The 15020-nt window shown below is 38.5% G+C and overlaps 2 protein-coding genes across 3 annotated transcripts; one reads left to right on the forward strand and one right to left on the reverse strand.

Moving 5' to 3' along the window:
• Nucleotides 1-33: 33 nt before the first annotated feature.
• mpnd (MPN domain containing) lies at nt 34-5787 on the reverse strand. 2 transcript variants are annotated; one of them, XM_056772935.1, is made up of 13 exons: nt 5375-5784; nt 4565-4767; nt 4228-4449; nt 3585-3696; nt 3394-3472; nt 2865-2961; nt 2396-2468; nt 2231-2307; nt 1987-2155; nt 1824-1894; nt 1470-1559; nt 853-945; nt 34-578 (listed from the first exon to the last, which is right to left on the reverse strand). In XM_056772935.1, the coding sequence occupies exons 1-13, from the start codon at nt 5376-5378 to the stop codon at nt 492-494; spliced, it is 1377 nt and encodes a 458-aa protein (XP_056628913.1). In that variant the 5' UTR covers nt 5379-5784; the 3' UTR covers nt 34-491. The 2 variants fall into 2 exon arrangements, with proteins under 2 accessions (XP_056628913.1, XP_056628914.1); XM_056772936.1 differs by lacking the exons at nt 34-578; nt 853-945 and adding an exon at nt 1674-1748 and having other exon boundaries at nt 5375-5787.
• A 1832-nt stretch (nt 5788-7619) lies between these two features.
• Nucleotides 7620-15017, forward strand: stap2b (signal transducing adaptor family member 2b). Its single transcript, XM_056729537.1, has 15 exons — nt 7620-8028; nt 9252-9323; nt 9754-9873; nt 9984-10040; nt 10436-10578; nt 10675-10806; nt 11008-11077; nt 11926-12028; nt 12589-12684; nt 13368-13451; nt 13559-13618; nt 13709-13783; nt 13892-13936; nt 14199-14309; nt 14434-15017. Exons 1-15 carry the CDS (start codon nt 7936-7938, stop codon nt 14487-14489), a joined length of 1317 nt encoding a protein of 438 aa, XP_056585515.1. The 5' UTR covers nt 7620-7935; the 3' UTR covers nt 14490-15017.
• The last annotated feature ends 3 nt before the right edge of the window (nt 15018-15020 follow it).

The following is a 15020-nucleotide window of genomic DNA, read 5'->3' on the forward strand; positions in this document are numbered from 1 at the left end:
CGGTTTTAAATCAGAAGCAAATCGACTGATGTCTTTCATTTGTTCCAGTGTATATTTCAGGTATTCAGCAGGTAAAAGGCATTGTTCCCGAATTAGGGAGTCAACATGGCACAAATCTAACCACAAACAAACAGATTAGTACCAGTATAACAGTAGAGAGAGAACTTATTTACCTGTCTATCCTAACTACCAGACTTTTCTACCACAGAGGAAGACAACTTCACAGCACAGATATTGCAGAACCTCAGAAACCATAGCCAGTGATACAGACCTAACAGTCCTAAAGGCAACAGTTTTGACGGAAGCATATGTGATATATCCATCACAAAGGCATTTCATATACAGTATAACAGTGCACAGACGGTAATGCACAGGGCGGGAGGTCCAGAGTCAGCAGTGACTGAGAAACCAAACAGTTTGACACACAAACTAACAGAAACTGCTCAAGTCACTGAGTGTTGCGCAGTTGGTTGTAACAGAAACTGCTCAAGTCACCGTGTGTTGCGCAGTTGGTTGTACACATGCTCCAGGATCTGAGCGTACGCCTGGTCTTTGGGTGCATGGCCACTCAGCGAAGCCTGAGGATGAGAACATATAAAAGCGTTTTGGGGTACAAATGAAATTTCATGTAACTTGTATTATTGAATCACGATAGTTGTTTGTGTGTTAGTTGTGTGTGTGTGTGTTAGTCGTGTGTGTGTTAGTTGTGTGTGAGTTCGTTAGTCGTGTTGAGTGTTTTAGTCGGGTGTGTGTGCGTGTGTTTTAGTTTTGTCGTGTGTGTTTTAGTCACGTGTTTTAGTCGTGTATGTGTGCGTGCGTGCGTGTGTGTACAGGAAATAAACTACATCTGACCTTAATTTTGTCCAGTATTGAGGTATTAGGACTCCACATCTGACTGAAGTGCACCAGGTCTGGAGCTGACTTATAAAACTCCACCAATAGCATCTACACAAGGAAAGTAAGACGCGTATTAGCCTCAAGACATCTATTTAATAATCTAATTTATTTGTTCCAAAAGGACGTGCTTAAAGGGTCAGTTCACCCAAAATTCTGTCCACATTTATTCACCCCCGAGTTGTTCCAAATCTGTGTAAATTGATGTGTTCGGATGAAAAAAGAGAAAGATATTTGGAAGAATGCTTGTAACCAAACAGTTCTTGGCCACCATTGACTACCATAATAGGAAACTATGCCCAGAACTGTTTTCTTTCGTACATTCTTCAAAATATCTTCTTTTGTGTTCAACAGAATAAAGAAATTTACAAAGCAATCTTTCCTACTATGGTAGTCGATGGTGGCCAAGAACTGTTCGATAACAAGCATTCTTCCAAATATGTTTCTTGAATAAATGAAATAAATAAATAAAAACAGATTTTTTTGGGGGGGTTAACTATTCCCTTAAAACGACTATTCCAGAGGCATGGAACTGTTGAGAAGCTTGCAATATACCATGGCAGTTCTTTTCATACCATCTCATTCAGGACGTCTGTAGTCAGGAAGTTGTCTTGCACGTACGTGACCTCTACAGCCACTGGGATTCCATAATCATTGGGCCGTTGCTAGGTAGAGAAAGACAATAAAGAGTAAGCCACACGTTCCTCTTGTAAAAACATAAATTCTTTCAGCAACATTATAATTATTATCACCGTTAACTCACCCTAACGGTGACTTACTTTTTTATAAAAATTAAGGGGAACCATTTAGCATTATGTCCAACATCTCTTTTTGTGCTCCACAAGAAACAAAACCTACAGGTTTATAACAACATGAGGGTGAGTAAATGACAGAACTTTTATTTTGGTTAAACTATTCCCGTCTCTTACCTCTGGAGGTGGTACCACCCAGAATGGCGTGATGGTGGAGGCCACACCCTGGTTGCCATGGTAATATGGTCCTATAGGGAAGAGGAACACATGTCTAACTAACAAAGATCGGTCAATAAATGACAGCTTGTCCAGTGACCATCCATGATCCTCCATTACGCACCACAGATAATCCCCAGACAGGGCTGAAAGCCATTACTGCTCCCTTGTAGGCGTAACTGGTGATCCATCTGCGAATCAATGTCCTGCAGTGAAGGAAGGGCGGGGCCTCGTGGGTGACTGTGATACCATCCAACCAATGACAATCCCCTCATGAAGAGATTTTGACAAATCTACGATAAAGTTTGTAGTTTTTGAATTAACAACAAAGAATGCACCAAAATAGTAAGGAACAAGGATAGACTAACCTCTTCTTCGATAGCCGGGGCAGCGTCTTTATCAGCTAACCGTGTGCGGCAAGGGAATGCCCGTAAGACAGTCAGCACTGCGTGAAACACAATTATGAACATATAATGGACATTTTGTGCGTTTCGAACCTCTGATTGGAACATTACAGAAAATATCACGCTTACGCTGTGTGTTAGTGTCCCATCGGCCTCCTAAGTACCCTACCACCTCACTTGTGGTCAGGTGACAGTGGAAATCCTGAGTGGAGGTAAGTAAAGGTTATATTGGCTTTGTGGTTATCTCAGTTAGACACCCAGAATGTCATTTTTAAATCGTTAATATTGATCGTACTCTTGATGGGATAGTTGTCCCAATAATATGAATTTTGCCATCAATTATTTATCCTTGTGTTGTTAAAAAACCTGTATGAGAGTCTTTGTGGAACACTAAAGAAGATATTTTGAGAAATGGCTCAGTGGTTTCGAATGGAAGTCAACTGTGCTAAGTGTTGTTCTGTTACTAGCGTTCTTCAAAATATATTTTGTGTTGTGCAGAATACAGAGTCATGCATGTTTGAAATGACACGAAAGGTTCGTAGATGATGAAAGAATTTTCCAGTTTTGGGGGAACTATCCCTTTAATTTTATTTCATACCATTAGCAGCAAGACGTTGCTAGAAACAGCTACATTAAAAGGCTGGAAGCGGTTGATCGCAGAAAAGGCAGAAAGCTCAACGAGCGTGTGAGGATCCCTGAGAAGACATGATGGTAAAAAATAAATTTGTAAGCACCGGAACACGCAAATCAACATTATTTTATATATTACTACGCAGTCTAAAAATGCTTTGGTTGTTACGACCCATGGCTGGGTCAAATATGGACACAAGTTAATTTAAACCAAGCTAAGTTTATTTGGGTTTGTCCATATGAAACCAAACCGCGGGTTAAAACATCCCTGTGTTTTTCAGAGTGTACAGTGCTTTGCAAAATTAGCACAAAATAAATTTTTATTGGACCTAAACAGGAGGCTTTAGAGCATCAGGCTGGTAAATTGAGTTGCAGTAAATGTCATCATAACTGCCGTGTTAAACTGTCAGACCATTACAATAAACTACTTGATTTCGAACAAAAATGTTACACCCCAGAGTTGTTTAAATACGCTGTTTTATTATCATGGGAATTACCTTGCAGCATCTCTGGTGCCAAGAGTGCAATACCTGACTGGAATTCTCTCTCTGTCTCTCCTCTGCATCAGACCAATGTCTGGAAGAAAAGATACAAACATTATAAAGCAGAGCCATAAACGGGTAAAATAGGATAACGTGTCTAGTTCTGAAATTAGGAATCAATGTAGTTGTGAATGTTTGTGTCATACCATGAAGCTCGGGTTTGGACTTTTTTATCTTGTCCTCTGTTGGCAAAGCTGTCTTCCCCTCTTCCTCATCTTCATCGCCTATCTCATCATCCTCTCCTTCGCTTATCAGGCTCTGTAGCAAACAAAACAAATCTTACACAGAATGCCAGCTGTAACAACAATTTGGCAAAAATGTCTAAACCATCCCATTTAAAGGGATAGTTCACCCAAAAATCACCTCCGACTTGTTCAAAATCTGTATAATAAATGTGTTTGTTCTGATGAAGACAGAGAAAGATATTTGGAAGAATGCTAATAACCAAACAGTTATTGGACCCCATTGACTACCATTGTAGGAAAAATTACTTTATCCTGTTAAAAACAATAAATAGAGATTTTGAAAAATGTAAGCAAACAGTTCTGGGGCACTTTAGACTACCATTGTCATTTTTCCTACTATGGTAATCAATGGGATCCAAGAACTGTTTGGTTACAAGCATTCACCCAAATATCTTTCTGTGTTCACCTAAAGAAATGAATACAGGTTTGGAACAACTTGAGGGTGAGTAATTCATGACAGCATTTTTACTTTTGGGTGAACTGTCCCTTTAACATCCTTTAAAATTCTTGTTCAGTATTCATTTATAGGTCATCTGTTGCTCACCATGTCAGCACTGGGCTGGTATTTGTGAAGCCAGGTGGTTTTGTACTGGACCAGTTTCTGTCCCCGGTACCGCACCGAGGCCCAGCCGCATCCAGACTTCTTAGCCGGGTTGACCAGTCGCTTACAGTGTGTGGCCCAAGCACTTGGGGAGTTAAAAATCTGCCCCGTCTCCACCCAACGGATCTTCCCATCGTTTAATAGATCTCCAACAAACTTCTTACCCTGCGTCGGAGTGCATAAAAATACATTGTCCGAATGCCATTTTATCTCATCGCAATTTTAACAAGGCATTTTGAGCACAGACGCAAAAACAAATATGAAAATTGCTGGACGGTACCAGGTAGTGTATGGTGAGAGCGCCATCTCCGGGTTCCACCAGACCATCCTTTAAAAGAACCCTTAGTGTGATGCCCCTTCGGGTCAAGAGGGAACCTCTTCCAGATGATGCCTTCAGGTCTGCATCTTCCGTCCCACTCAACTCCTCATCGTCTTCATCGGCTCCCTCCTCGACCACCTGAGGGGATGACGGTGGCTCTGAGCCTGAAGACAATCAGACAGAAATAATGAATACGTTGCAGGGCAGAATACATTAACATGCCTTTATCAGGCAGAGTGAATTGCTTGGTGCATGCAAATGAGGTGGAGGGATTTCTGTCAGGGACACAAAGACGATCCGTATGAGATGTATCTAGATAGACAGAAATTAATTCTTTTCAACAAAAAATGTCCAAGAATGACTGAATGAAAAATCGATTTAATATCTTGATACATGTTACTATCTTAACATCAAGACTCGAGTCCCGTTACAGTACACCAAGTTAAAACAGCGTTTTCCCACAAACTTCTGCAGGCTATTAAAAAAAATCTTAACAGGAGAAAAGTCAGGACAGTGGAGCATCATGTGGGGGCAAACTGGTATTATTGTAGGACCAAAAATATATATATGGGACAACACAGCGACAGCGCACAGATGGAAAGCAGTGTCTGTCTGTGCCATCTGCGTTTTATTGCCTAACGTTTAAGCCAAACCGCTGTGATACGTGTATCGAAACGCTTCATCGCTCCAGTGTTTTGTTCTCGCCATCACCGCGGCCTAGCAATTATTAATTCCCTCGCTTATTAAAAATATTATTTTTTTTATTCTCACCCATTTCGCGGTAATCGTCGGCAAACCCTTTGATGTTTTTCTTTCGGCCACTTCAGTTCTGCGACATATACAATGTAACACTTTTGTGCGCGCACTCCCCACCAGGATGTTATTCAAAACAATAAAATGAAGGCGTGTGCATGTCTGCGGTGTAGTTTCCTTGTGTGGTGTTTCTTTAATGTCAATTCCCCTCCCCTTTTCTCCCTCCTACCCGTCCTTGTCATTTACTGCCCTTATAAATTAACGGTGTCTGTGGCGATAGTCTTTCCAGCACGGGGATGGATTTGTTGTGCGTTCTTACGTCGGACGGAACGTACGCGCGAAATACTGCCAGCAAAAATGGCTCATATTGTTTGTAATCTTCTATATTTATGACAGTTTCAAATCGCGGTCAAATGAACATTCAGCTGGGACTCGGACAGATTCTTGGGAATATGCGTGTGCAGTATGAGAATTACGGTAATGAATGATGCGCGCTGACCCCTAGGTGGCGTCTTGAGACTAACTTTTGTCATATGCCTGAAAATGTTTTTGAGAACTGTTACACGTGAGTGAAATATGACAAAGATCACAAAACTGTCACAAACTCCATCAGATAACATAAAATCCCTCAAAAAAACAAATGAATTTATAGGAGGAAGTCCACACCCCTAATTTACATGAATACATTTTAGAACAATTTCCGTCCACAGCAATGATACAAATTTAATTTCTTAATATACTTGTTTACACAACAAAGCAATTATGTATAAGTCTTCAGGCCAGTGGATCGATTTGACTTCAACGCCCCCCCTCGTAGACAGTGGAAAGAGCCACCCATCGGCCCAAAGTCGGAATCCAATGGCGTGGGTCATTGACAAACTGACCCAACTCTCCGTCCCCACTCCAAACTGTCAATAGATCACTAACTTCCTAACAGACAGGTAGCATCTAGTGAAGCTGCAAACTCACATCCGGGACTCTCACAATCAGCACCTCAGGGATGCGTGCTCTCCCCACTGCTCTTCTCCATGTATGCAAACGATTGAACTGAAAAAGACTCCTCTGTCAAACTCCTGATGATGACACTACCATCATCGGCCTCATCCACAGTGGAGACGGGTCTGTCTACATACAGGAAGTTACAGAGCTAGCTGTCTGGTGCAATTTACAACAACCTGGGGCTAAAAACAGTGGAGATGATCGTGAACCCCCCCTGCACTACCATCTCTCACCATCATGAACAACACTGTGGTTGTCATTCAGGTTCCTGGGCACTACCATCTCTCAGGACCTGAAGTGGGACACTCACATAGACTCCGTCGCTAAAAAAAGCCAGTTCACACAGTTCTACTCTGCCATCATCGAGTATGTCTTATGCTCATCCATAACTGTCAGGTTTGGTTCAGCTACTAAATCAGACATTATGAGACTACAACGAACAGTCGGGACTGCTGAGTGAATACCCAGATGATACAAACAAAGGAAACTCAATTTGTTTGGTTTCTCGTGAATGAAGTGAGCATCAAATAGGATCTCAATCTGTTAAAAAAGATTCCCTGAGAAGAGGAGTCCAGTTTATGTCCTAAATAAATTCAACCCTTTCACCCATCGCACTATTAAAATGATACCGAACATGATGTTCAAGTCTTCACAACATGACAATAAATGATAAACACAGCATTAAATGTGTAAGCACATTCCCAGTGGTCAGTGTCTGAAGAGATGAAAGGGAAGGGAAGAGGGGGTTCAGATCCTAAGTATCAGCAAGCCCCGGGGAGAGGGCAGGATATCTTTCCTCAGGATCTAGCAAGGAATGTGGGTTTCATTGCATCATGATACATCCCCCAAAGTTTCTGTTGTTGTATGTAGCAACTCCGCAACTACACCTTGTGTTGATTACTTCGCCAGCTGTCTTACAACAACCATATTCAATATTATTTTGAGTTATAAATTACTTACAGTGACTGACCTCTCAACCATAGAGTGCAAATGCAAAAATGTCAAATTATATAGGCCTAGTATAATTATGTGTTATGATTATGGCAATCTAAAGTGCCAACTTGTGACCTGTTGTTGTACAGTATATGAGTGGGTATATAGTACAGTTTGCAAAATCCCGTAATCCGTCTGCTTACTAAACTTACTGATTTGCTCTACCAGTGAAAGGCGTTTATTCATTTCTTTTCAAAAGATGACATTCCGGAAGTTGGGAACTGGTGCTATTTTAAAACCTCGAATTTCCCCATTTGTGGTTGCGTGTAGTTTCTGTGCGTGCGTGAGTTTGTTTGCGCCAGTACCAATCTTATTGGGAATGGGCGGGTCTCCGGCAGAGCGCATTAACCTGAATGCAGGTGTGAGGGGGAAGCCAGCAGAAGCAGAAGTAGACATTTGACCGCAGGAGTTACAGTTCGTCTAGTTCGAGTCTTTTATATTCATGTCTTAGCAGCGCGTGTTTTCCGCCATGTAAGACATTTCAAAGAGAAGTTATGACAGTAAGTCCTCTTGATTTAAAGTCGTTGTAGAATTTTGCTGGATTTAAATACATCGTTACCTAGTTCTTGGGAATACATTTTGTACTAATGGCAACGCCAAAGCGCACTCCACGCGTTAGATCTCAACTGCCACAATGCTACCACGAAGGCTTTCTGGAAAAGAAGTCTATAAAGGATAAGGTGAGTGAACATGAGTGCGTGCGCTTTTGCGCAAAGGTGCGCGCGCGTTCATGGTTATTCATTTGTTTATTATGTTACACGTCCCCGAATCCAAACAATGCACCAATGTATTAGGGTACTGGAACATGATAAACGGGGGAGGTTATTTTTGCATTCGTATTTATAAAGTATAGGGAACACTCGTATTTTGTTAGCAATAAATCATTTACGTAAATTAACCACGGTTTAACTATGTTAACCATACATTTATTACGGTCTCGCCACAATAACTGTAGTTTAGTTATATTAATTGTAGTAATTTTATTTTATTGCATTTAGCTAGGTTAGTCTTCCTATAAGGGTCGATTTATCTGGTTAAATGTCGTACAGGATATTGCCAGTCAAAAGGGTTCATGAAATATGACGTGATATACAAATGCATGACGTATTTCGCCTAATTTGAATATCTAAGAACTTTAAAGTTCTAAACTTGTTTGCATTAAAGGAATAACTTGGGTTTAGATGTCTTTCAGCTGCTGAATTCATAAAAGCCTATGCCTATTCCCATAATTGTTGGTTATTGTTCACTTTACTGTAAGCTGTAATCAGATCATCTGGGTTGTAAGGGTCACATGGCGCAAGGTACACAAGTTTATTGTAATACTTATAGGGCTAATCTTTAACGTAAGCATGTAAGAGCCGAGAAATGGTCATTAGAAGAGATTAAAAAAGGCATGTTATATGGGTGCCAAATGAGTGTGCACAGGTGTTTGTTTTAATGTCAACAAAAACTGTTTTTTATTTAAGATTGATATTTCGATTATTTTCTTTCGTTTTACAAATTACTTCTATTATCTTTAGTTGTGTTAATATTTTTATTTTTGGTTTGTTAGGTTATGAATAAGACTTCAAATCAGCTTTGAATTAGGCTTTAGTAGACCAATTTAAAAGCTCTGAGGTTAAGGTTTAGGAGAAAAATCAGGTACATGTCATTTAAATTAATTTAACTCTTTGCATGCAGGCATGTTGACAATGGATAACATCTAACAAGCATATTTTCTGAGGTGATCTTTGTGATGGGAAGAATGTAACATTGTTTCCTTAATTCCTTTCAAACTGGTTTAGTTGTTCCACGAAATGTTTTATAAAAATGCATGTCAACAATGACGGGCATACTGATTTTGCGGTGTTTACATTTCCTTGATTATTTTTTAATGAGCTTTTATTCTTTTTTTTTGGCACAGGTGGGACGTAAACTCTGGACCAGTTTATGTGGAAAATCACTGTTTTTCTTCAATAGTACCAAAGACAGTGTTGTAAGTGTTTTTCCTCTCTGAATTTTAGGATAAAACTGCTAGAAGACATTTGAAAGTGTGTCTGTTTTTGTATGTGCATATTTGCTTTCATTGTGATTAAATACATGTTCATAGGCCTTCATACAAGCTCGTAGGCCTTTGTTAATTGTATACACTGTATATACTACAATTGTAAATATATGTTTGTATTTAGTTGTGTTTATAATAAAATCAGCCACTAAGAACCCAGCATAGAAAGCCATTCAATATTGTTTAAAATGCATTTACTGTTAATGTACACTTCAAGAAGCTGCTTAGAAAATAAAGAGTACAGTTTTGCTCATTCTAGGGTGGGTAAATGTCTAAACCCTTAACCTTTGAATGATGATGATCAGATTATTACAATGCAGATATATAAATTAACATTATTTATGTATGTGTGTGAATGCAGTATATAGAAAAGCTTGATCTGTCAGATCTCCTCTCTGTGTCTGATGATGGCTGTCGTGACCGTAAGCTGGATTCAGCTCGATTCACTCTGCACATGAAAAATGACGATATCAAAATGATTGTGAGTGTTCTTCCGACCTCTCAAAGCCTTACAGCTATCTACAGTTATTTACACCGGATTATAAAGTAAAACAATATGATTTATCTTGTCCTTTATTTTCGGATATTCAGGCTCCTTCTCTTGAAGCTCGAGAGCTGTGGAAAGGCTTCATGCTATCAGTTGCTAAGGTCAGTTGAGAAACGTATTACAGAATGTTTACACTAAAAACCTGAAATAAACAGCTGTAAAAATGTGATGTTTTTTTAACCATAAAATTGTAAACTTATAGTAAATTTATTTTTAAAAGCATTTTAATAGATGTCACATCAATATTCGCAAATTCTTTGTGTGGGGATATCATGAAACGAAATTCTTGTATCTTGTGTAAACTTACTGAAGGCATTTAACCTTCATGATATGATTTTATTGTGTTATAAAAAACATTTGTGAAGAAATTTCTCATTCCTAGATAACGGTTCACTGGAACTTAAAGCTTTAAAAGGACAGAAAGAGTGTCTTTTGTCGAAATTTGTCGGGTTCTAGGTTACCAAACCTTAAAAATAACAGTGTTTCTGTCCCTTAGCTGTCACTCCCTGCATCTCTGAACCTTCTTCCTGGTCAGATTCACATGATGAAAGAAGTAATCAAGAAAGAGAAAATAAGACTCGCATCTTATTCATCGCCCGATTGTCACCTCTATTTACCTGTCATTTCAGAAATGCCTGCGTAAGTGTCCATCACACCCTTCAGAACAAAACATTACGCTTTTGTTCTTTTCATTTTTTGTTTGATGAATGAAAGCTCATGATTGTGTTTTTCCAGGTGTTATTATAATGTTTCTCGGACGGAAGCGGAACTCAGACTGGAAAAGAACCCTGAACGGGGGAATCTACTGCTGAGACCCAGCAAAGAGGGGGCATCTTTTGCCATAACCACCCGAGAAGATGTCAACGGGTAGAACATTCATATCTACTCCATGTTGTGGGTCTATTTTGCAAAACTGTTGCGAAGATAACTTGGTGCACAGATGGGAAAATAACCGCAGTGAACCTTGAACTTTGCTCAAGAAGACATGTTACATTGTAGTCAGCGTTTTCAAGGAAATGTTTGATGTTATATGAAGTGTTTTTTAACACGTTATGTTGTGCCCAACAGATCGGTGTTCAAACATTATCGTGTGTCTCGGAGGCCTGAAGGAGGATTCTCAATAGATATTGAGATTCCTGTAAGTATCCAAATTATAAACCACCACTATTTATAGCACGGTCTTGAAAGATTCTGTTTTTTAGGTACAGCATTATTTTCATGACTACATTTGTGTTACTCTGTAATTTTGATGAGTTTATAATTAAACTTAGTTTACTGACTTTAATGTGTTAGAGGAGAACTGGCACTCCCGGCTATTCATCATTGGAGTTTTGGTTCCTTGACACTGTTGCCGTGTTTGCATGCTCATCGGGAGACTGCTGATATTAGATGAATTTACAAATTCCATTTACGTTGCTTTTGTTAGTATGGTCCTCTCCCTTTTTTGTTGCCTTTTCATGTAAAGCTGCTTTTAAATAATGCAACATTGTAAAAGCCCCTATATATATATAAACTTGACTTGACTATTATTCTAAAAGGTAAATACAATTTTGGGATATAAGATAAACTTGGATAAAAAATAGTTCAAGCTTGGGTCAGCCGCCCATCTGAAAAAGTAGGTGTATATTTCAAAGATTTTTTTTACAGGTGTGTGCTTGTTGTGCAAGCAATAAGGAAGTTCTGATAAGAAATTAACTGGGTTACAATAGTTACACAACAAACCTTTCTCAGAAAACAAGATCTGGAGGCATTAGGGTCATCCCAAGTGTTTTGATGCCCAGCACTTACCCCAGTGGAAGACCACTTTAGCTTAACCACTTAAAAGGCAAAATAGTTGAACTAAAGAAAATAATAACAAGTGCATGAAGCAAACATACAGTATTCCTAGCTTTTCATCACAATCAAATATTGTCCTGTTACTTGTGTACACTGATGTAGCCAATTTGAAAATGTTGTATTTAATATTTATTGTCTGTAAACACACAGATACCCTGTAGCACTTTGCATGACGTTATAAACTGCATGGAGAAGAAGACCAATGGTGTTTTTAAACGTTTCTTGATGGAGGATCACTATGAAGAGACTATCAGTAAGACCATTTTAATCGTTATTTTGTGAAAGAACTCTTATGGCAAATAAAATAACAACACAAAAAGGACTAGTATATAGGAAAATTTGAATGAAAAGTCAAATGTCCGTGGCTCTGGTTGATTTACGTAAATATGTCAGTCATGCAGATATACCTGCTGGTAATGTATAATGATGTACTGATGTTATAAAACAAATTTTATTTGAAATTGTTTCATTCACATGATTCTAGAAGCTGATTTGCTGCTGGAAAATATAGACATGGGTTTACAGGAAAATTCCGCCATCAGTACATCAGTACATGAGAATATTAAAAATAGAAAAATATTTTTTTGGTTCTTAATAAAATTATATATATTTTTTTAAAATTTCAAAAGTTAATTCAATTCATAAATCTATGCGTATTTAAAAACTCAAAGAAGTCATTTTAACGTCAACACAAGTCTCAGGAGTTTTTGTTTTGTTTGTTTTGTCTTTTTAGAACTAAGCTCTGAGCTAAATTGTGTGCTACATAACAGCATATAACTTTGGTGGTCTCAAATGTGTTTTTTTGTCTATCAGAGTATTTTAAAGCCAATGAAGAGAATGGTGAACTAACTGTCCATGATGTCCCAAACAGCCATCTGGGTTCTCCACCAGCACCACCCTCGAAAGCAGGTATTATATCTTGGAATGACCCTTTAGACCACATTTTTTTGCTGAATCATAGTGTGTTCAGTGTTTATCTGTTAGGAAAGACAAAACTTACTATCAATTATACAATTTTACTTGCTTTTTTGTAAGTGAAATAACAACACCATGAAGATTACTGGCGGAGGATCAACATCTTAATGAAACTGAAAATGAAAATAGCACCTGATACGCTCTAAACAAAAGTAGTGCAATATAGCACTAAAAGTGGTTCTTGGCACATAATCATAGGGGAACTCCTTTAAGTGCTTATAAGAACCATATTTTGGTGGTTCGTCATAGATTCTTATGCTATATAGAACCGCTGAATAACCTTACAGGGATCCTTTATGTCAGTTTAGCGTTTAATGAATAGGCAAAAAATGTCAGTCATGCAGACTGGTAACATATTTGCAAGACTACGAATGAGGATAAAGTTTTGGTCGTATGTTTTTGTCACATGTTTGTTTTTAAAGCTGTACTAATGGAAAATATGTGTGACATATCTACTATAAAAAATACAGTGCTCTGAAGATTAGTTGCTTGTTTTTGTTAATCTGATTCATAAATCTTTGCTATTTAAATAACTGATTAAAAACATATTCTTTCAACTTTTACTACAAAGTTTTGATGTCTAATGTGTTTTTTCATGTTTTTCACATATGATGAAGCCAACGAGGAGACTTTTGAGACAAGTGTCTGTCAGGCCACCAAAGGCCCTTTGCCTTCTCCACCGGCACCACCCCCCAAACCAGGTAATATATCACCATTGAACACCACACTAGTTAGTGAGTATGTAGTCTTAATAGATGAAAAAACAAAACAAGACATTTGAACTGTAACTGTATTATTGCATGTTTAGTCAAGAGGGATCAAATACCTGATGTAGACACATCGGAAAGCATCTACCTCAATGAACCAGGTAAATGTGAATCAAATTCTTCAATCATCTCAGGGTTAACAGTTCTCGTCTCCTATGGCTTTGGTTTGATTGATTGATTTTGTTATTCAGGTTCGCCGTGTGAGTTTAGTGAGGATGAAGGAGATTTTACTTGTACTGGACCTCCTGTAGTGCCACGTCAACCAGGTAAAAATCTCAGCCTGTCCGAAACCATCTCCGGTCCGGATTTATTATAAGACTATTTTAAATTGTTCACAGATGCTGTTAGCGCATTATACTATTTTGTTTTCACAGTGCGACTGCCTCATCAGAATTCTATGCCCTCACTTCTGAGCGCAGGTGAGTTCACATTAACGTTATCTGGCCGTATTTGATCAAAAATAATAAATAAGGAGACTTTTTCAAACTATTGCTGGTTTGATCTGGAATTGTCTTTAGTCTCTTTTTTCATAAAAGCATTTGTTTAAGTACATTTTCTACACTGCATATGGTTCAATATGCTCATTGCTGTACTGTGACCGCTTCCCCTTCTTCCAACACAACGTGCACAATAACACAGATCATTGGATTTACTATAAAGCTACTTTCTGCTTTGATGCAGGTGGTGAAAAAGTAGCCTTGAAACCTCCCGGCTACCCAAACCATTGTCCCCGAAGCCAAAGTGTCTCAGACATGTTTGAGAACAAATCTCAGCAAGGTTCTAAACCTCCAGGCAAGTTGACATATTTTATTGTGCTAATGCGTGTCACTGTTATTGTCTGCTCTCAAAATAAAGAAACATTTCCTCTTTGTGGAATCAAGGAACCAATAACTCACTTTGGTTTCGCCCATTTCAGCATTGGCAGTGGAACTGAAGCTGTTCTTTAAGAACCGAAAAGCCATTCCGGAATGATCTCACTCGTTTGGTATATTAACCAATGACACTTATGATTGTACATCTATACCAGGAGAGATGGATCTTCTTCCACATCTGCAGGCCAGGATGGAATTGGCGGGAACTTTGAACTCTTTTATAGACGCTGACCGTAAATCACTGCGTCGTGTGCGTGTTGTCATCATAACTCAAACAAATTATGTGTTTCTCTTGTACTTATTAACTTATTGATAAAGGATTGCTCAGAAATCAGTCACATGAACAGTAAAGCGCATGTGAAAGGACAGTGACACTGTTCTGACCTTCTTAATGTCAAATAGCCTGCCTATATAGCTCTTTTAATGGCTCTGATACACAAATCATTTCCTATAAAGATCAAAGTGTTGTTTGTTGAGCTCTATTGTCGATCTTTCATATCGTCTATTGTTCCAAGAGAAAAGTTGCAGGTCTTCTTATCTATGTATAAAATTGTAAATGTTTTTCTGTGTAAACCAATCGCTTGTTTTATAAACTAATGTTAAGAAGAATACATGATCGCTGAACTTGTGT

The sequence above is a fragment of the Triplophysa dalaica genome, chromosome 18 (genome assembly GCF_015846415.1).
Source record: "Triplophysa dalaica isolate WHDGS20190420 chromosome 18, ASM1584641v1, whole genome shotgun sequence".
NCBI lineage: Eukaryota > Metazoa > Chordata > Actinopteri > Cypriniformes > Nemacheilidae > Triplophysa > Triplophysa dalaica.

What these genes read in the sequence shown, in the direction of transcription:
- mpnd (XM_056772935.1), bottom strand. An exon ending in CTGTCTGGGGATTATCTGTG is followed by an intron (nt 1,895 to 1,986) that starts GTGCGTAATGGA and finishes TCTTCCCTATAG; the next exon opens with GACCATATTACCATGGCAAC. An exon ending in GGGTGGTACCACCTCCAGAG is followed by an intron (nt 1,560 to 1,823) that starts GTAAGAGACGGG and finishes TTCTCTACCTAG; the next exon opens with CAACGGCCCAATGATTATGG.
- stap2b (XM_056729537.1), top strand. Translation starts at nt 7,936, where the DNA reads ATGGCAACGCCAAAGCGCACTCCACGCGTTAGATCTCAACTGCCACAA. An exon ending in TCATGCTATCAGTTGCTAAG is followed by an intron (nt 10,041 to 10,435) that starts GTCAGTTGAGAA and finishes TCTGTCCCTTAG; the next exon opens with CTGTCACTCCCTGCATCTCT. An exon ending in GTCATTTCAGAAATGCCTGC is followed by an intron (nt 10,579 to 10,674) that starts GTAAGTGTCCAT and finishes GTGTTTTTCCAG; the next exon opens with GTGTTATTATAATGTTTCTC.